The 22500-nt window shown below is 42.5% G+C and overlaps 1 protein-coding gene across 1 annotated transcript in view; it reads right to left on the reverse strand.

Annotated features, from left to right (window-relative positions):
- lama2 (laminin, alpha 2) overlaps window positions 1-22500 on the reverse strand; it is a 278412-nt gene that overhangs the window by 211873 nt on the left and 44039 nt on the right. The window contains exons 2-3 of the mRNA XM_084082844.1: window positions 7955-8125; window positions 6058-6170 (exon numbers count right to left, since the gene is read on the reverse strand). Of these exons, the coding sequence (XP_083938970.1) occupies window positions 6058-6170; window positions 7955-8125 (284 nt within the window). The remainder of the gene's footprint in view (window positions 1-6057; window positions 6171-7954; window positions 8126-22500) is intronic.

Raw genomic sequence — 22500 nt, forward strand, 5'->3', positions numbered from 1 at the left:
TCTTTATGCTAAAATGATAAATGCACTCCGAGCTGCTAGAGTGAGTTGGTTTCTTTTATTTCTCCATGTCTTTTACAAGCAAGGACAAACATTTTGTCTATCCAGCCTTTGTCACTGACAAAGGCTGGATAGACAAAATGTTTGCCCTTGCTTGTAAAAGAACATGAAAGATACCAACTCGGTCTAGCAGCTCTGAGTGTGACCCGTCACTTGTTTAATCCATTAAGACCGCAAATGCATCTCTGTCATTTTAAGATTTCTTTGGCTTTTCAAAAATAGCAGATATACAAGCTCATAGCACGGCACCGATTGCCGCGCTATGAGCTTGTAGATTTGCTAATTTATGAAAAATCTTGAAATGTTGTGCAAATCTTTGAATATATATATATATATATATATATATATATATATATATATATATATATATATATATATATATATATATTAAAGCGAACATTTGTAAAATATTTTGTTCCAGGGACCCCCAGAAGCAACGATTTGAGCGAACATTTTTACAAATGTTCGCTTTAAAAAAACGTATATTCAAAGATTTGCAAAAAATGGACAAAAAATAGCAGATCTACAAGCTCATGAGTTTGTATATCTGCTATTTTGGAATAGACAAAATAAATCTAAAATGACGCGTTCCCGGATTGAATGGGTTAAATGTCATTGCTTTAAGAGGGTGCCCGGTGGTAACAAAAAGTTTACCTATCAAAAGAATAATTGCTTCGTTGATCAGTTTACACACACACACACACACACACACACACACACACACACACACACACACACACACACACACACACACACACACACTAGTGTCAATTAAACAAGAAGATTAAAAGAAAACTATAAATGTCAAATGGAGATGTGGGTGGAATATTAGCAGAATCAAAAAGGAGAAAAATAATTGTAAACTTCTGAAAGGTTAGAAGAATGATAATAATTCTAGTAGCTTCAAAACCTCCACCTCCGTAAATCAGTAAAAATGTGTAAATTAACAACAGCATTACCATACTAACCATGCTATTTGAGAATTCATCTGTACCCCTCAATACAACACACACACATACGCACGCACACGCACACACTCACACACACACACACACACACACATGTTTTTACATCCCTTAACCCATTAAGGCCTGAGGTTCCGGATTCTACAAAATGTCTTCTAAATCCTAACAGTTTTCAGAAAAAACATATGCTGCTATAATATCAGTGGTTCTCAAACTTTTTCATGTCAAGGACCCCCAAAATTATACAGTATGTATTTGGTCGCGGACCCCCCATCTCAAAATATTTAGTTCCAGGGACCCCCAGAGGCAAAGATTTGAGTAAAAAAATGTGTGCTTTGAAAATATATATAGTCACGATTTTTCAAAAGCTATATACAAGAGCTTGTATATCTGCTATTTATGAATAGTCAAAGTATAAAATAATGATTTAAGTGGTTACACAGATGCGTTCCCCGTTTTACATACATAACAACGTAACCCTCCCTCTAAACCTAACCTCAATCCTAAACCCTAAACCTAACCCAACCCCTAACCGTAACCCCAACTGCCAAATGCCAAATGCTAACCCTGACCCCAACCTGAATCTTTTACTGATTGTAACCTTAGCTCTCAGTGTCCTTCAGGTTTCCCTCAAGGGGACCTGAAGAATGTCCCCACAAGGTCCCGTTTGACAGGTCTTACTGTCCTTGTGGGGGAACTTGGGAATGTCAGTCCCTGCATGGGTAATACGAACACACACACACACACACACACACACACACACACACACACAGCTCCCTCTCATTATTCAGCCTTTCAGTCCATAGAGTCTCAATGATAACCAGAGAGAGGAAATGAGGGTGGTGATGTCACAGGCAATAACCAAACTCACACAAGTGTGTGCACACACACACACACACACACACACACACACACACACACACACACACACACACACACACACACACACACACACACACACACACACAAACACGCACACAAACACGCACACAAGCAAACACTGTCATTTTCTGAGTGAGATGACTATGTGGTCGCTAGGGAAATTCAGTGCAGTGGAGGGTAAATAGCTTTCACTTCTTGGACTGGCAGACAGACACACACACACACACACACGCCCACGCACACACACACACACACACACACACAAACGCACGTGCGTACGTAAGTACATAGCTTGTTGTGAGCTTGTAGATCGTCTATTTTTCGAAGTACAAACCAAGCATGACTCAGTCACATCACAGAGAACGTAGGCTGAACGATTCAGCGCTCTAAAACACTGGTTCTCAACGTGGGGTCAGGGGACCACCAGGGGTCCAAATGGACCCTTATAGGTCTGTAACTCAGAGAGCGTACAAATGGAAATAAATTTGGTTCCATTTGTACCCTCTCAGATTTAAATTAAAGCTGCATTATGTACGTTTCTTTGGGTGAGTAAATGTTATTTTGTCCACTCTGTATGAGTATGTAAATACAATATAACTCTATGCAATTTGGTCTCCCTGCTCTTCTATTGAGACATTTACATCCTAGTGTCGGGTTTGACACAACCTTTGACACGATCCTGTTTCTGGTTTGACAGAATGTTTTACCTGAAGGTCAAAATTGTATTTCTCCCCCCTTGAGCAAGCAGGCAGGCTCTATTAGCTCAATGGTAAAAATGTCAGCACGAGGGCCTGGTTGAAATCCGGGGTTAAACTGGGGGTCCTTCAAATAAAAAGGGACCCCCAGAAACAAAGGTTTGAGTTACAAATGTTCACTTTAAAAAATATATATATTCAAAGAATAGAGGATATGCGCATGCTTAAAGTGAATGGCACATCGAGTGGCAAATCGAGTGGTAAAGAAACATGCAAAATGAGTTTAACATTGTTTAATGTTGTTTAATGCAATCAGATATGACTTTTCTGTTTGGATGCATGGGCTGTCAAGGCCAGAAAGTATTTTTTTGACACTCAGTAGGCATTCCTGCATAACTTCCGGGTTTGATGATGATGTCACACGCATATCCTCTATTGCACAAATTTTCAAACTTTTTAAAAAATCTCAAGCTACAGTAGTCGGTGACTATGAGCTTGCAGATCTGCTATTTTTGAATAGCCAAAGTATAAAATGTGGTTAAAATGATTCTGAAGCTATATTAACTAATTTTGCTGGGGACCCCCTGGTATCCCCCCCAAGGACTCCTGGGAGACCCCACTTTGAGAACCAATGCTCTAAAAACACACCAGCCTGGCTTCTACAGCCAATTCACACCAAAGCAACGTGTGATATGCAGTGTGAATCAGCGCGTGTCTCCTTGAACGCGGTTGACAGCTAAGTTTGTGTGCAGTCACACAGAAAAGACAGTGTTTTACTGAAGCCAGCTTGTGACAAATGCTTTTAATGCAGGAGGGAAAATCACTGTCTCATACGTCAGCTGTTGTTTTTCATCTATCCAGGCCATCAATTTAGTCATTTTGTTTTTCTTCTGATTTCTCTATCTCAGAGCGTTTTGGTGTCTACTGTGCGCGCACGTGCGTACGTGTGTGCACGTGTGTGCGTGTGAAGAGAGAGAGAGACAGAGAGAGAAAGAGAGAGGGAATGTGTGTGGGTGGAAGTGCTGTTCCACACACCAATATAAACACCGCAGTGTGTGTGTGTGTGTGTGTGTGTGTGTGTGTGTGTGTGTGTGTGTGTGTGTGTGTGTGTGTGTGCGTGCGTGCGTGCGACTGTGCGTGTGCGTGTGCGTGTGTGTGTGTGTGCGTACACCAAGTTCAAGGGAAGCTATTCAACAACCATATCACTGCAGTGACAAGTGTGATGTGATGCGTGTGTGTGTGTGTGATGCGCGTGTGTGATGCGTGTGCGTGTGCGTGTGTATGTGCGTGCGTGCGTGCGTGTGTGTGTGTGTGTGTGTGTACGTGCGTGCGTGCGTGCGTGCCTGCGTGTGTGTGTGTGTGTGTGTGTGCTACCAGGTGGGTGTGGGTGTGTATATATTCAGCGTCAGTGGCACTGCTGGTGACAGGTGTGATTGATGGGACTGGAGTCATTAACATGTCAAGATGGCCGCTGGTACACTTCCTGTCCACCGGCATAATTACATCCTCTGTGATGAATGGATGCAAGAGAGGAAGATTGACACTAGCCCTCCATCGCTCTGTTCACTCCTCTTTTCCCTTCCCTCTCTTTCTGTTCATCTCTCTCACCGCGTCTCTATGCTGCACAAACAAGTGTTAAGTTTAGTTTAGTAAGGGTTTAATATCTCTGTATATTCTGATGGCAATCGTTGCTATAGAGCGGTGGTTCTGAAACTTTTTTAATCTCAACTCTGAGAATGTACAAAAGGAACCAAATGGATTTGGTTCCATTTTGTACGCTCTGGGTTGGAGCTCGGTTGGTGCTGGATGAATCAAACCAAACATCCTACAGAACAAACATCAACAACGCTGATGGCTGTCAGGAGGTGAAGGGCAGTGGTTTTACTTTATTGGAGTATTTCCAATTGTCTACACTTTTACTTCTACTCCACTACAATTATTGTCGAGGCAAATATTGTACTTTTACTCCACTACAATTATTTGAAAACTTTAGTTGCTAGTTACTTTGCAGATATAAATGATTACATTAGAAAACATACATTAACCACTTTAGCCCTATTTTATACCTGGGCCATTTGAAAATTGTAGATCTACAAGCTCACAACGCGTCGCATCGCGACGCGTTGTGAGCTTGTAGATCTGCTAGTTTCAAACATTTTAGTACTTTGACTTTTGGTACTTTAAGTACATTTTGATACCAATACTTTCATACTTTTACTCAAGTAAATTTAGAATTCCGGACTTTTACTTGTAACAGAGTACTTCTACATTGCAGTATTGATACTTTTACTTAAGTAAAACATTTGAGTACTTTTTCCACCACTGGTGATGGGTGAAGTGGGGCGAAGCGAACGTCGCATATCAGTTGGATTTTCCCAGCTGGAGCGAAGATACCGAAGCGACGGATCGCTTTGTTCACGTCGCCTCATTCGCGCTGCTCGATGCAACATCGCGCCAAGCCGCGTCTTTCTTTGCATTGACTTTGTATGTAATCACGCCGCTCGAACAATGTATTTTATCTCTCGGTGCACCTCGGAGGGACACTGGAACCCACTTTGAGAACCTTTTCTGTTGTTCACTAACAGGGTTTTCCACGCCTCTACAGCTCTTTAGGAAGCATGAAGATACATTTTCAGGTTGTGATACCAATTTCATCCAATCAGGAGAAAGGACTCGTGCAGGATACAGGACAAACCGGTGAAATTGGTAGTGATGAAACAAAGACAATCCAGCCCACAACACATATGATGGAGCATGAATTAATCATCGGTTCAGTTCAGGATCTGAATTAGCCCTTCAAGTTTAATTGAATTTCTTTCTTTCATTCCATTCTGCATCCAGTTGTCTTCAACATAATGGAAGCAATTAAGCGGCTAATGTCTCTTAATGAGTCCAGGACTTTTCACTGTTCCCTTTCAGCATCACATTGTAATTATCAATTCAATCACACTCCCGAAAGTAAACTTGGCGAAGAAGACGCTATTAATTAAAGCATGTGGTTCTTCTCTCAACCTTTTCTGGATGATCGGGCCCACACTTGAAAATCTGGAGAAGTGTTCACGGCCCTCCCATCTGACCACTTGTTGAGTGGTCAGGTGGGTGAGCTTGTAGATCTGCTATTTTTGAAAAATCGTCAACATTTGTGCAAATCTTTGAAAATACATATATTTTTAAAGCGAACATTTGTAAATTATTTTGTTCCAGGGCCCCCCCAAAAGCAAAGATTTGAATTACATTAATGTTTGCATATAGGCATCTATCTATCTATCTATCTATCTATCTATCTACCAATTTTGCAATTGCGTGCGTGCGTGCGCGTGTGTGTGTGTGCCTGTGTGTGTGTGTGTGTGTGTGTGTGTGTGTGTGTGTGTGTGTGTGTGTGTGTGTGTGTGTGCTGTGTGCTGTGTGCTGTGTGTGTGTGTGTGTGTGTGTGCGTGCGTGTGCGTGTGCGCGCGTACCTGTTTAAGGTCCAGGGTAACAGTGACATAGTGGTACTCCATTCCATTCGAGATAGAGGGGCTCTGCCACCAACGATTAGTCCCATCAATGGCATAGTCAATAGGATGCTTCTCTGTTCTCACACGCACGCACACACACACACACACACACACACACACACACACACACACACACACACACACACACACACACACACACACACACACACACACACACACACAGAAACATGAACAGGAACAGGCGGAGTTAGTATACACACATTCATGCGCACATTTTTCCCCCAGTTTATTTGAACCTTTACATGCATTAAATGACCTTAACTAACGTCCATAAGTATATCATGCACAGTATACATCTGCTGCTATGCTCACACACCTTTATATCTTATCTCAGTACCATGTGTAATTATGTAGATAATCAGTTTTTTGTTTTCTTCTTCCCTTTCTTTTTTTCTATGGAAATAACAATACGAAGGGAACTATGCAGGAAAATGTATTTCACCCACTTTTTTACTTCTGTAAACCTGTGATGTGACAATAAAGCTGATTCTGATTCTGACTCACCCTAAATCCCTAAAATATACAGCAGAAACCGACCTCTGCAGTGGTCAAATTATTTTTTTATTTGAAGATAGATTTGTGCTGGACGTGTCTTGACTGTCTTCCTTGGCCTACTGGCAGTGTGCACAAAAGGTTTGGCGCTGAACGGTCCAGGAGTTTGTGAAATATGCTGTGAGCAGCACAGACAGACAGACAGACAGACAGACAGACAGGGGCTTAAAGATCATCTCTGTTCTTGGCCTTCGGCCTGGAGGAGATAATAACTGGGGAGTAATTCAGTACAGGTATCCAAATGGCTTCCCAAACGGTGCGTGAATACTGGCTTATCTCCCCCCACATGCAGCACACTTTCCAGAAACACTGCAGTCAGTCGACTGGCTACCAGTACAAAAAAACGAACGCACCCACAAATGAAGCTCTCTCCACACTAAAGCTGGTCTCAGGTTACAGGACTTTTAAAATGTGGAAACAATTTGGAAATCTGGTAGCATTACACACTGCAGGATAATGGCAGAGATTATAATCTAAAACATGGACACAGTGACACTACGCATTTTTTAAACAATGGGGCATCACGCACTACAAGATTGCACTAGGATTTATCGGACTGGTTGGAGCAATACAAACATGCTGTGCTCATTTGCGGAGGGAGATGTATACAACGGGGCCAGTTTCAACTGAGGAACAGTTGTGATATGTCCGGGAAGACGAGTTATATAGACGGTTCTTGCCACATATCAACGAGCCTCAGCTGTCAAATGCACCCATAAAAGGTTGTTATGACCAGTCGTCATGTCAAACATCCTCTCATTCACCTCACGTCTGTCTCCTTGTAGACTGCCTCTCGCTTGACTCTTGACTCCCGCCGCGAGGGAGTCAACAGTAGTGATCACCCAGATAAATATTAAACATGTTTCAAAATGTTTGGGACGGCCCTGATCGACTGCCTGCAAATCGGGAGGCTTAAGATTGGATCTTTGAACACCTCACGCCAGAGGATAATCTTGCCCGATATTCATTTCCGACCCCAAATATCAATGATTATCTTGTAATCTGAAAGAGAGGATTATCCATGCACTCTTCCTGGTCCAACATCACATGACCTCTGCCTTCTGAGCCCAAACCTGTAACACTCTACCTTAACAGTAAGCCAGTGAGTGACTAAGGTACAATTCTTATTATGAAAAGGACTAAGTTAAGGACTGACTGACTGACTGGTTTATCTTCTTGACTGTACCTACTGTAACTGAGTGGCTGGCTGACTGGCTGAATAACTAACTTATTAATGCCTGGTTTTGAATGCTGATGCTTGCTTGCGTGCGTGTGTGTTTCTTACCAAATGGCCTGTTACTATGTTGGTTGCAGATGCGACACTGTTGGTTTCTGGCAGGCTGACCCGGTACGTGTTCCACCAGCTTACAGAACATCTCTGGACCCGTGGAACCACAGGTAGCGTTGGCGCTTATGTCTGCCATGGTCGCCAGGTTCAACACCGCAGGGAACAGGCCTGGAAAAACACAAGGACACACACATCAATGAGATACCGAGAAAGCCCGACATGTTGCGTACTGATCTCTGCCATGGAGGCAACGTTTAAAACCAGGACTGTCTTTAAGCAAGGCGAGGCAAGGCAAGTTCATTTGTATAGCACAGTGGTTCTTAATAACGTGACAATTTAGTTCACCTAACTTCCCCTTCGCAGACCGACGTTAAAAAATTTATGAGCAATTAGTCGGTGGCATGTTTTTAAGTGCAGCAGATGTGTTGAGAATGACAGATGCTTCACGTTTATGTTTTCTGCGTATAGTTCCAGAACCTGTCGTTCCCATAGTAAAAGCTACGTTTGTCACAGACTACACAAGACAAGCTTGTTGATGTTAAAAGCCCAGGAAGGCCCCCACACACACACACACACACACACACACACACACACACACACACACACACACACACACACACACACACACACACACACACACACACACACACACACACACACACACACACACACACACACATGGTTCACATTTCCTGTCTGGCAAAAACACACTTCAGACATACAAATACATAAAGGCATTCATTCACCAAGACACAAACACACACAGACATAACTGCAAACACGCATTAAATTGAACACATATACAATACGGACAGACGCACGCACGCACGCACGCACGCACGCACGCACGCACGCACGCACACACACACACACACACACACACACACACACACACACACACACACACACAGTAATGACTCTACACACAGGCATTGAGAGAGGAAGAGAGAGAGAGCAATGGAGATTGGAGGAGATTGAAAGTCAGACAAACAGAGTGAGAAAAGTAAACAGAAGATTAATATTTCTCATGAGAGAGTGGACTGCATGTCTTTGCGTGCTTGCTTGCGTGCATGCATGCGTGCGATTGTGTGTGTGTGTGTGTGTGTGTGTGTGTGTGTGTGTGTGTGTGTGTGTGTGTGTGTGTGTGTGTGTGTGTGTGTGTGTGTGTGTGTGTGTGTGTGTGTGTGTGTGTGTGTGTGTTCAAGTCTCAGATGTTCTTCACAGTTCATCAGTGTTGACATCTGTCCAAACAGCTGGACTCATCTGGACACGCACACACACACACACACACACACACACACACACACACACACACACACACACACACACACACACACACACACACACACACACACACACAGGACGTTTCTCACCAGTGATATGTGAGAATGTTGCACCAGTGAGCCCACATTTCCACAGTGCAGTGTTTCATGGAGGAATAGTGTTTGACCTTTTGCCAAACCTGCATTTTGACCAAACAACCACTGAAAAGGTCCTTAATTCATCTGTGAATCCTGTGGGAAGACCGGAAGTCTCTCTAGACGAGATTTCAATCTCGAGATTTCAATCTCGTCTAGCGGGACTTCCGGTGGGGCGAATTCAAGACAATCACATTGCATAGTGTTCTCTATGTCACTATGAACGTCAGATCTCATGAAAAAAAAACTATCAAAGTATGCGATCTAGCGTGAGGCCTATTGGCGCGCGTTTTTAGCTGTGGCGGACCCGGGATGGAGTTATGAAATGTTTCTACTGTACCATTCATCCTAGGATATCATAACATCATAGAAAAGGTAAGAAAACCATGGTCCAAAATTCCCCTTTAACCCATTGAGACCTGAAGCCGATTCTACATGTCTCCTAAATCTCAACAGTATTGTGAAAAACGTATGTTTCTATATCAGTGGTGCTCAAACCTTTTCATGTCAAGGACCCCCAAACTTATATGTATTTGGCCCCCTATCAAAATTTTTTGTTCCAGGGACCCCCAGAAGCAAAGATTTGAGTTAAAAATGTTCGCTTTAAAAATATATATATTCAAAGATTTGCACACATTTTCACGAATTTTCAAAAATAGCAGATCTACAAGCTCGTAGCGCGGCACTCGGTGCCGCGCTATGAGCTTGTATATCTGCTATTTTTGAATAGCCCAAAGTGTAAAATAATGCTTTTTAGCTCAAATCTAAAAATGACAGTTCCAGGTCTTAATGGGTTAATGGGTTAAATAGCCGATCTACAAGCTCACACCGCGCCGCATTGTGAGAACCGTCCCCAGTTCGTATATGATTATTTTGGGGGGTCACGGCCTGAAAAGGTTGAGAACCATGTGTACCAGTGTATGCTGTACCTTAATGTACTGTAGATCACTGCGTCAACAACACCTGCGTTCCTCTCTGTGTTGCAGATTCAGTGTCTCTATGAATGATATGCTGTGGTTAAAAACAACCTTCTCTTCTCTCCCCATTTGCTGTTTGTGCATCATCCGAGGTGCCGTTGTCTGTCCATTTCAGAATGTGTTATTATTTGATGTCTGCATTCTTGCTTCATGTCCATGAATGACACAGTGTGCTATTTCATTCCATCACGCTGTCCACCAGCCGCACTGTGGCAATATAATATAATCAACATCAAAATAATCTAATGTCATTTCATCTTGTCATCAGTTCACCAAATAAGGATGCCTGTTCTTATTCCAAACAAAAAGAAAGACCAGGTCAAAACCTAGTAGGCTGGACCATGTATGAACCTTTTAATTAAATAAGGATGTTTGGGTTTTATTTTCCCCATTTTTTCTTACAAAATATATATATATTTAAATAATTACATTTAATTTATTTTATTTTGTCTTGTTATGTCTGATTCTATTTTACACAAACAATATGATCACAATAAATATTGAGAGTTTGTGTGTAAGTTTGTTTTGTATGTCTATTCATATGTGAATGGGTGAATGTAATGCACAATCTATGTAAAGCGCTTTGGATAAAAGCGATATATAAATGCACCATTTACACTGGGTGTGTCTGGGTTAGGATAAGTTACTTTTGTAAGAAGGTCATATTCTATCACTGGTAAACTTATTATAGTAACATGTTACTTTGCCAAACTGTACATCTCACTTCATAAGCACCTCCACAACTCAACACATGATGTCTATGAACTTTGACCGTTCACCAAACAAATACCTCAGTAGGTCAGTTCACAATTGCTATGGAAACCACATGTAAGAAGGTCAAATTCTATCACTGGTACACACATATGGTAACAATGTACGGTGCCAAATTGGATAATTCTCACTTCACAAAGCTGCAATCCATGACATTTTCCTAATAGAGTATATCTGCCTGCCCAGGGGAGAATTTGAATTGTGACCTTCAGGCAGGACCACTACCAACCAGTAGTGGTCCTACAGTACCTGACCACAGGATCTACATTTCTCAATAGAAGAGAAATGTACTCTACCATATAGATTGATCAAAATAACACTTTAATCACTATGAAAAATAAACTTTATATATTGCAGCTTTCATTTCTTTAGTGTTTCCATTTAGCTTCAGTCTTAATGCTCTAAACGATGTTCTATAAGCTACTAATTGCATCAAAACACCATGAAGAAAAATGGAACTAGTTCAAAAACATTATTGCTTGTTCATTAGAGCTTGTTCACATACACCCACACACCCACCCCATGGAATGAGTCACATATTCTGACCTTGCTTTTTTAAGCTGCTGAATTTCAATACCTTTACGTTTGCCCATTTATAAAGATAGTGATTATAGATAGACAGTAAAAACTCCTGGAGTCTGGCTGTGGTCGCTAGGCAACCCCTCCCCCCTTGTCTAACTTTTTCACAGACAGTCGGGAGAAGGCATGCTTACTGAAGTTCTTATTGCGCACTTCTTCTATGTCTGTTTGTAAGCAACAACTGCAACGACAACATAAAGTTATGTACTGTATATGTACAGTATATATTAGAGCAGTGGTTCTCAAAGTGGGGTCCGGGGACCCCCAGGGGTCCTTGAGGGAGTCCCCAGCTAAATGATAGATAGTTAGGAACTAAATGGACCCTTATGGGTCTGTAACTCAGAGAGTGTACAAATGGAACCAAATGGACCCTTACGGGTCCATTTGGTTCCATTTGTACACTCTCAGAGTTAAATGAACACTGATTTTACAGTGTAGATTGGGCTCCCACAGATAAAAAGTGCCCTCAAATGGGGGTCCATGGCCTCATGCATATCAAACTGGGGATCCTTGAAATTAAAATGGTTGAGAATCACTGCTATAGCCGTATAAAAATCTCATGAGATATTGGGGGTCCCCGGTATATCTTTTCAAATGGGGGTCCGTGGGCTAATGTGTGTCAATTTGGGGGTCCTTGACACGAAAAAGTATGAGAACCACTGTACTAGAGGTTTGCTCAAATCTAGAGTTCAGACAATCCGACCGATTATATCTGAGTCATACTTTCGGGGGCTTTGTCAGAGTACCCGTGTCCCTTTTATGCCCATATACTGTATGAAGATATCTGTATGTGTCAGTCCATGTCCCTTTTACTGTATGCCCATTGCCCATATAAAGAGATCCCTGATGTCATCAGTATATGCCCATATATTGGCATGCCCATATACGGACATATCAGCGGTTCTGGACAACCCGCATATCCGAACAACTCGGCGGCAGGCACCGCACTCCCTCGAGTCCTTGCGGACAACCTGCAACCTGTGGCTCTGGACAACCGGATCTCCATACTGTATATAATTCTACATTCTGGTTATGTCTGAGTCATACTGTCCGGCTGGCCCTCCAATAAGCCAATTTAAATATGTATAGGATATCAGCTATTTTCACTACTTTTGCTTGACAGTCTTGTATAACGAAGTCTGGCATTAAGTGACGAAAAAAAGAACATTAAAAAGTTTAAATGTGGAAAAACAAGTTTTGTGGCCGACGGCAGCACTGTGATGACAACCCTGCTTACATTTCTACTCCTCTAGACGGTATATGTCTGGAATGTCTACTATTTGGCTTTAATATTCTGAATGCAAAACAAATACACTAACCACATTTGCACATCTGAAGCATTCAAATAAAAGGTTAGTCCACATTTGGATGCATCCATCATTATCGATAAGCTCTACCGTAGCTCCAACGAAGCACTAGAAAGAACGTGTGTGTGTGTGTGTGTGTGTGTGTGTGTGTGTGTGTGTGTGTGTGTGTGTGTGTGTGTGTGTGTGTGTGTGTGTGTGTGTGTTACATTTAACACAGATACAGATAAAGTAGTTTGTGTTGCCTTTGATGTTCGTGAAAAAACCCTAGATAAAAGCAGTGCATAGGAGCGGAGTTAGTAAAGAGATGGTTCAGATTTCACATAGACTGAAAGACAAGGACACTGTGACTGGCTGCCTAGGGCTGCACACACACACACACACACACACACACACACACACACACACACACACACACACACACACACACACACACACACACACACACACACACACACACACACACACATACGCGACCCAAAGGGCGACACATGCCGAGGCACCTGGTGGGGTTCATTCCCCTCTCCTCTTTATGCTCTGATAACCATGGTAACCTAGCTGTCTGTCTGTCTGTCTGTCTGTCTGTCTGTCTGTCTGTCTGTCTGTCTGTCTGTCTCTCTGGCCGTCTCTCCATTTGGTCTCTGTGCTCTATTAACCACATGCTCAGCCCCATAAAGCCTCTGCAACTCAACAGTTTTGAGTGCGAGCCAATGACTGTGTGTGTGTGTGTGTGTGTGTGTGTGTGTGTGTGTGTGTGTGTGTGTGTGTGTGTGTGTGTGTGTGTGTGTGTGTGTGTGTGTGTGTGTGTGTGTGTGTGTGTGTGTGTGTGTGTGTGTGTGTGTGTGTGTGTGTGTGTGTGTGGTGGGTGCAATCGTCTCCCATTGATTATTTGGTGCATTGTATTTGCAGGGCTATCAATTATTTTAAATTTTAATATATCAACAAATTGACAAAAATCTGAATAGATTTTTCTTAATCGACAAAATCCTTAGTCTGATTGAACACTACTACTTTTACTTTTAACGGTATAAACATATCAAAAAATAAAACCTGATTTACAGTACTAGCTCACAAGGCGTCACATCGCGATGATTATTTTATTACAATTGATTATTTTTTGAATAATCGATTTAATCGATAGGTTCAATTAACTGTTATTACAACCATAATCATCCTCCATTGATTGTATGGTGCATTACATTTAATACGAAATTGTAAATAATTTAATAATAATAATAATAATCAGTTATTTTTAGTCCCTTTAGTTTCCACTAAATTAAATCTCATTAGTTTCCATTAATGTGGTAATATTGTCGCTGTCAGGTGGACAATATTACAACGCATCGCAACGTGTTGTGAGCTTGTAGATCGGCAATTTTAATTACTTTTGTGTGACACTCTTGCATGATGAAGTAGGTGTTAATTTACTGAAAAACATAAAAAGTAGAAATATGGAGATGTGAGGTTTCTGCCCGACAGCAACGATATGGACAATGAGGCATCATAAATTACCTTTTTCTGAACCCAACATTTACATGAGTGTTTATAACAGACTGTGGATTCTTTAGTGTATAATGATGTGTCCATGTCTTATTCATCTGCTACAACTGGTGTACAAGAGAGACTACTGTGTGTATGTACAGTATGTGTGTGTGTGTGTGTGTGTGTGTGTGTGTGTGTGTGTGTGTGTGTGTGTGTGTGTGTGTGTGTGTGTGTGTGTGTGTGTGTGTGTGTGTGTGTGTGTGTGTGTGTGTGTGTGTGTGATGGATGTGTTATTGTTGAGTTCTGAGCCTAGATGTATGTTTGATGGAATAAGAAGAGGGTTGGAAAAGACAAGACCATCTCTCTCTCTCTCTCTCTCTCTCTCTCTCTCACTTTCTATCTCTGTACCTGTCGAGAGAGAGAGAGAGAGAGAGCGAGAGAGAGAGAGAGCGAGAGAGAGAGAGAGAGAGAGCGAGAGAGAGAGAGAGAGAGAGCGAGAGAGAGAGAGAGAGAGAGAGAGAGAGAGAGAGAGAGAGAGAGTCATTTAGAGAGAGAGAGAGAGACAGAGAGAGAGAGATGGAGAGAGATGGAGAGAGAGAGAGAGGGACAGTCATTTAGAGAGAGAGAGAGAGAGAGAGAGAGAGAGAGAGAGAGAGAGAGAGAGACAGAGAGAGAGATGGAGAGAGAGAGATGGAGAGACAGACAAACAGTCAGACAGAGAGCTGGGAGGGAGAGACAGACAGACAGAGAGAGGGGGGAGGGAGAGAGAGAGAGAGAGAGAGGGAGAGACAGACAGAGAGAGAGAGATGGATGGATGGAGGGAGTAAAATGGTAGAAAAGCAGATTGATGGAGAGCGAGGAGGAGAGGGAGAGATGGATGGAGTGTTGTTTAAAAGGGTCAGAGGAGGAATGAATGAGGGATGAGACATGGATAAGCCTCTGCAAGTACACACACACGCACACGCACACACACACACGCACGCACGCACGCGCGCGCGCGCGCACGCACGCACGCACGCACACACACACACACACACACACACACACACACACACACACACACACACACACACACACACACACACACACACACACACACACACACACACACACACACACACACACACACACACACACACTCGCACGCGCACACTCGCACGCGCACACACCCACACACATACAGAAAACATATATCACATACAAACACTGGGAGTACACACTGTATGACACTATATACATTCACGTCCAGGCACACACACACACACACACACACACACACACACACACACACACACACACGCACGCACGTGCGCACACACACACACACACACGCACGCACGTGCGCACACACACACACACACACACACACACACACACACACACACACACACACACACACACACACACACACACACACACACACACACACACACACACACACACACACACACACACACACACACACACACACACACACACACACGCCTCAATAGAATGAACCTCTTACAATGTAGGGCAGACCCTTGAATTGCTTCTCAGTGGTGAGAGTCACAAAAGGGTGCAGCAGTCAGTGCCAGAGCGGCGAACACCAATCACAGCCACTTGTCACCATAGAAGGGTCTGATTGGTCCGTGACATGATGTCACCGTGTTCTCTGTGACGCGTGCCTCTCGTTGACAAGTACTGCATGTCATTTGAACAAGTACAAATTCACACTTCCCACAAGTCAGAGCAAAAGGCCTACAGACACTGTAAAGACCCATGCCTTCAAAATGTGTTCGTGGGCACGGAGCCGACATTTGGTTGCTGTTGGGCAGAAACCTCCATATTTCAACGTGTTATGTTTTTTTAACCCATTAAGACCTGAAGCTGATTCTACAAATGTCTTCTAAATCCCAACAGTATTCTGAAAAAACGTGTGTTTCTATATCAGTGGTTCTCAAACTTTTTCATGTCAAGGACCCCCAAAATGATATGTATTTGGCCGCCGACCCCCATCTCAAAATATTTTGTTAAAAAAATCGCTTTAAAATAATATATATATTCAAAGATTTGCACAAATTTTCAAGATTTTTCAAAAATAGCAGATCTACAAGCTCGTAGCGCGGCACTCGGTGCCACGCTATGAGCTTGTATATCTGCTATTTTTGAATAGCCAAAGTGTAAAATAATGCTTTTTAGCTAAAATCAAAAAGTGACACAGATGCGTTCTAGGTCTTAATGGGATAAAAGATTAATGTCCTACTTCGTCGTACAAGACTGTCACAAAAAAGGAGTGAAAATCGCGTCGCAAAGCGGCGCGCTGTGAACTTGCAGATTGTGAACTTGCAGATTGTGAACTTGCAGATTGTGAACTTGCCCGACGGCCTTTGCTGCGTGTTAGTCCCTGTCTCTCTCTCTCCCCGTTTCCTGTCACTCTCCACTATACTATCAAAATAAAGGCATAAAAGCCGAAAGAATACCGTAAGAAAAGATAAACTCCAAATGGTTGTGTTTATGTGGAGTGTTCACTGCAGAAATGCACGATGCAGGTTCCAATGTGAAACTATGAAGACCACAAACACGACACACACACACCAATCACCAATGTTTGTCCTCACAATCGGCCGATACCGAAAACCGTTACCGATCTTGTGCAGAAGGGGAATATCCTCATAAGCAATGTTATACAATATATCTGATTGACTTTTATACTATTTAAGCGGCGCAGCTCGCTCATAAAAGGTTGTTTTCCGGATCGGGTAAATTGCCAATCACCGATCGAGTCATTTGGAGGGAAAATCCAATCCAATCCAATCCACTTTATTCATAGAGCACGTTTAAAACAACAGTGTTGAACCAAAGTGCTGTACACTCAGTAACAAAATATACTAAAAAATATACAAGAGCAAGAAAAACAAAGCACAATAAATAGGACAACATACATTGGCCGATTTAAATCGGTGGCCAATCGATAGGATCCCCTCTGGCTAATAGATTGGCTATTTACTGCTTTCTTGTTGAAAACATTTAGAAAAACATTGAAAAATGTTGAATGATTTGCCCAAAATAGGCACGCCAGAGGTTAATGTGGTTAAACAAGTCTTCACAGCTGGAGTCAAGTCTTGCATTTGGCTGGGATCATTATGAAGCATCACCTCTTGTTCTATCACAAAATAATGCCACACTTTAAGCCATTCAAACCGGGAACGCATCTGTGAAACCACTTTATCCATATTTTATACTTTGGGCTATTCAAAAATAGCAGATCTACAAGCTCATAGCGCGGCACCGAGTGCCGCGCTATGAGCTTGTAGATCTGTTATTTATGAAAAATCGTGAACATTTGTGCAAATCTTGAATATATATATTTTTTTAAAGCAAACATTTTTTAACTCAAAATCTTTGCTTCTGGGGGGTCCCTGGAACAAAATATTTTGAGATGGGGTCGACCAAATACATATAATTTTGGGTGGTCCTTGACATGAAAAAGTTTGAGAACCACTGATATTATAGCAACGTAGTTTTTTTCAGAAAACTGTTTTGATTTAGAAGACATTTGTAGATTCACCAGAAGCAAAGATTTGAGTTACAAATGTTTGCTTTAAAAAATATATATATATTCAAAGATGTGCAAACATTTTTACGATTTTTCTACACTATGAGCTTGTATATCTGCTATTTTTCAGATAGCTCAAAGAAATCTAAAAATGACACAGATTCTTTCCCGGTCAAAATGGGTTAAAACGTTTTCTTTCTTCCACCCGCCTTCCTCAAACAATGCAACTGTGGAAAATGGAAATGGAATGACTTGATCGTTGAATGTCACACTTGTCACTCATGTCACACTGTCACACGCCGCTGTCTGCATACTGAGCAGGGGTCTGATAGCAGGACAGTATAAACAACTGTTTCCCAAACAGTGGGTCGGGACCCTTTTGTGGGTCGCGGACCAATTTTTATGCGTCGCGGGTAAAAATACCCTTTTTTCGTTTCCTACATAAAAGGGGAAAAAAGTCACAACTTTTCATCAATTGAAAACAATTCCAAAATTGTTCTAAAGTATTTAATTAATAAATAAAATCATTTCCATTAATACATTTAAAAAAGCGTTTAACACATTGACAGCTAATCGCGTAGACCTACGCGAACCTATTTAAAGCCGCCACGTGCCAATCGCGTGGACCTACGCAAAGTGGTGTTTTTCTCTTAAACGGAATTATCCGGGATGCGGTTTTGCCGATCCCGTCGGCCTCCGTTCTAATGACGAAACTGAAACGCCATTTTCTCTTTGTAGTTTTTCTCCTCGCTGATCACTGTTTAACATAAACCGTTCTAACTACAAGATGGCGATTCCGTTTTGCATGGGATTTTCACTGCTCGAAGCAGTCAGATCTCCGCGATGTTTACAAACAGTTTAGAGTCATCCAAAAGTAGCAGATCTACAAGCTCACAGCAGGTTGCGTTGTGACGTACAAGGCCAAGTACAAGGCCAACTCAGGTCCAGTTTACCAAGTGCAGTTTCTAGATAGAGTCTACATAGTGTAGGACCACAAAGGAAACAAGGCCCCAGGATTTTTTTTGTGTTATCCTTTTAGCCTTAATGTCTGTATGTGTTGTTTACATTTCTGACAATGCTCTCAAGTAATTCCCTCACAGTTTGCACACACACACACACACACACACACACACACACACACACACACACACACACACACACAGAACAACAGAACACACAAGTACGTATGGCTGTCAACAGCGGCTACATGTCGTTTCCTAGGTAACAGCCGGTGTGTTGACATGTTGGATAAATGAATGAGCTTCATAATAGATTGTCAAGTGCCTCTGCTGGACACGGCTGTGTGTGACGGCTGATCTACACCAGAGAATGTTCGCACACACGCACATACATGCACACGCACACTTTTAGATCCAGTCTTATTTTAAAAGTCTGCGTATGGGGGACTCGCGTATCCGCGCGCCTGTAGCCGGTATCATTGATAATCAATTGGATCTAAACAAACGCGCTGTAGCACCACGCATACGCTCGATTTGAAAAGTCTGGTGTAGATCGGCCGTGAGTGTGAGTGTGAGTGTGTGTGTGTGTGTGTGTGTGTGTGTGTGACTGTGTGTGAGTGTGCGTGTGCGTGTGCGCATGTGTGTGTGTGCACGTGCGTGTTGAAGTTGTTGATTGCAGCACTACAATGCGTTTAGTTTGTAAAGGCATTAAAGGTGATGTACTGTCATCTCAGAGTCAAAGGTAGAGTAAGTGATATTCTTTTGTTAAAATAAGTGTTAAATAGCTCCATGTTCTGATAGTACTCATTGATATAGAATGTTTGCTCAGTAACAGGAGTCTCCGTGTCACTCCAGCTCTTTTTTAAGCAGAAAATGGGTTTTCAGGACACGATACCTATTCTATCCAATCAGGAGAGAGAACTCGCACAGGATACAGATTTAATATGTAATTGAGCGGACAGAATTGGAACTAGAACACTATAAAATGGAGCTGATAAATGGATACTCTTTCCTGATGATTGGCAACCCACATGAACATGTATTTTCTGTTTATTAAAGAGGTGGCGAGATGAGGAGACGCCTGTTACTGAACAAACACTCTAGCAATGAGTACTACCAGAAAGTAGTGCTTAGACCAGGGGTCTTCAATGTTTTCAGGCCAGGGACCCCCTAGCTGAGTGAGAGATGAAGCAGGGACCCCCTCTATATCGTATAAAATTTGTTTCAGATTCAACATTTTTTGTTTACGTGGTCTGCTCTTTTTTCCCTCTACACCTATGCCTCTTTGCCGAAAATAGCAGATCTACAAGCTCACAACGCCTCGCGCTGCGAGGCGTTGTGAGCTTGTAGATCGGCTATTTTTGGCAAAGAGGCCAACTTTTGGCTAAAGTTCTCCTCAGAAAAGGGATGCTAGGGTTCAAGTGGTTAAGGTAAAATAAAAAATCCTATCACACAAAGATTTGGCGAACCCCCTGTAGTAACTCTGAGGACCACCTAGGGGTCCCGGACCCCCTGTTGAAGACCCCTGGCTTAGACCTTTTAACAAAAAACTTTTTGTTGTACTTACCCTACCTTTAAATGAACAATGAGATGTTGTTCCTCTGTGTCAAACTGACAGTTTTTATAAAACGTTTTCTCTAATGTAAATTAGGCTGACTGGTGTCTGCCTTTAAAAAGAGAAAAAAAGAAACGCTGCAGGGATCATTCAGTGGCTCTGATAGATAGGTGCTCTTTGGTGACACAGGTAGGAACATATAAACAAAAGAGGATTTTCAAAGAAGTACAGTACTGCTTGCCAAAAAGACTTGCAAAGAAAAGAATTCCAAGGCACTCCGTCTCAAGTGAAAAAAAAATATTCATTTATTTAGAGCAAGGCAATTGAGTATGACCAACGCGTTTCGACCTCGAAGGTCTTCATCAAGGTCTGTCTAGCATTTTGGCTATTCAGTCACTTAAATACAGCCGTGGGTGGTGTTCCAATCATGTCAGTACGTTATTACGTTATTATAACATTTGAATGACAGTTCAAATGGTCTCTGCCTTCATCCCTGTCTCTACCTCTAATCTACTGTAACTATGTTTGTCTGTATTTCTGTGTGTTTGTGTCCATTTGTGTGTGAGTGTGTGTGTGCGTGCGTGCGTGCGTGCGTGCGTGCGTGCGTGCGTGCGCGCGTGCGCCCATGCTGTGGGCCTTTGGGAGGTTTCAGTGAAAGTTGAAAATGAAACTGAGTCAACATCCTGCTCCCACCAGGACTTCCTACCCTGTGTCTGACTGCCAGTGACTAAGAGCATGTTTTAGTCATAATAAGTCTTTCTCTCTCTCTCTCTCTCTCTCTCCTTACTGTCCCTCTCTCTCTCTTCCTAGCGAACACCGCAACATCTGGGCTCTGGGTTCAAATCTTTTGCCAAAACCGATATTGAGACACAGGGTACTGTGCTGTAGATCTGTCAAAGATGTGTTTGAATTGTTCTGCACATCATGAATCCAAAATTATATAAGAACATAGTGTACATTTCATACCGAGAAAAAGTGTAGAGAAACACGCAACCCTGTGGTTTTGATAGGATTATTAATTAGAACACACTTGCAAAGTAGTTCGTTAATTAGTGGACACTAATTACCACCTGTCGTCGCGGACCGATCTCCCCGGTGAAATCCCCTTCAGTCATATCATAACTAAACTGTGTCATTGAAGCAATTCAATTACTGCAGGCCGACCGCGAATGTTCCCAGAGTACTTGGAATTGTGGTTTGTTTCCGATTTAGATTCTATCGGGGCGAAGTAACTGACAAAGCAAAGGATGGCAATGAATTTGTTACGGTTGGACTTGAAGGGTGCTGGTTTGGTGGGGTGGGGGCGGGGGGGGTTGATCTGATGGTATTGTCGTTGTACCCCGCATCGAGTTGGGATCCGGAACCCGGAGGAACCGGATCCAACATTGAGGAACCGGAATCGGTTCCATCACATTTGGAACCGTTTCCGGGAACCGGTGTATCACACAGTCAGAGCTGGTATAGGGGACTTCATGTCTGCTATACCATTGGTTCTCAAAGTGGGGTCCGGGGACCCCCAGGGGTCCTTGAAGGAGTTCCAGGGGGTACCCAGCTAAATGATGGATAGTCCAAATGGACCCTTATGGGTCTGTAACTCAGAGAGTGTACAAATGGAACCAAATGGACCCGTTAGGGTCCATTTGGTTCCATTTGCACACTCTCAGAGTTACATTAACATCGATTTTACAATATAAATTGGGGTCCCAGAGATAGAAATGCCATTACATGGGGGTCCGTAGCCTAATCCATGTCAAACTGGGGGTCCTTGAAATTAGCTAGAGCCGTAAAAATCTTCTCTTATGGGAGTCCCTGGCATATCTTTTCAAATGGGGGTCCGCGGGCTAATAAGTGTCAATTTGGGGGTCCTTGACATGAAAAAGTTTGTGAACCACTGTGCTATACAATTACAACACCGGTGGTTCTCAAAACTTGTTGCAGTCAAATCGGGAGCAGTGCTGAC

The sequence above is a fragment of the Gymnoscopelus microlampas genome, assembly GCF_963454915.1.
Source record: "Gymnoscopelus microlampas genome assembly, chromosome: 16".
Classification (NCBI taxonomy): Eukaryota; Metazoa; Chordata; class Actinopteri; order Myctophiformes; family Myctophidae; genus Gymnoscopelus; species Gymnoscopelus microlampas.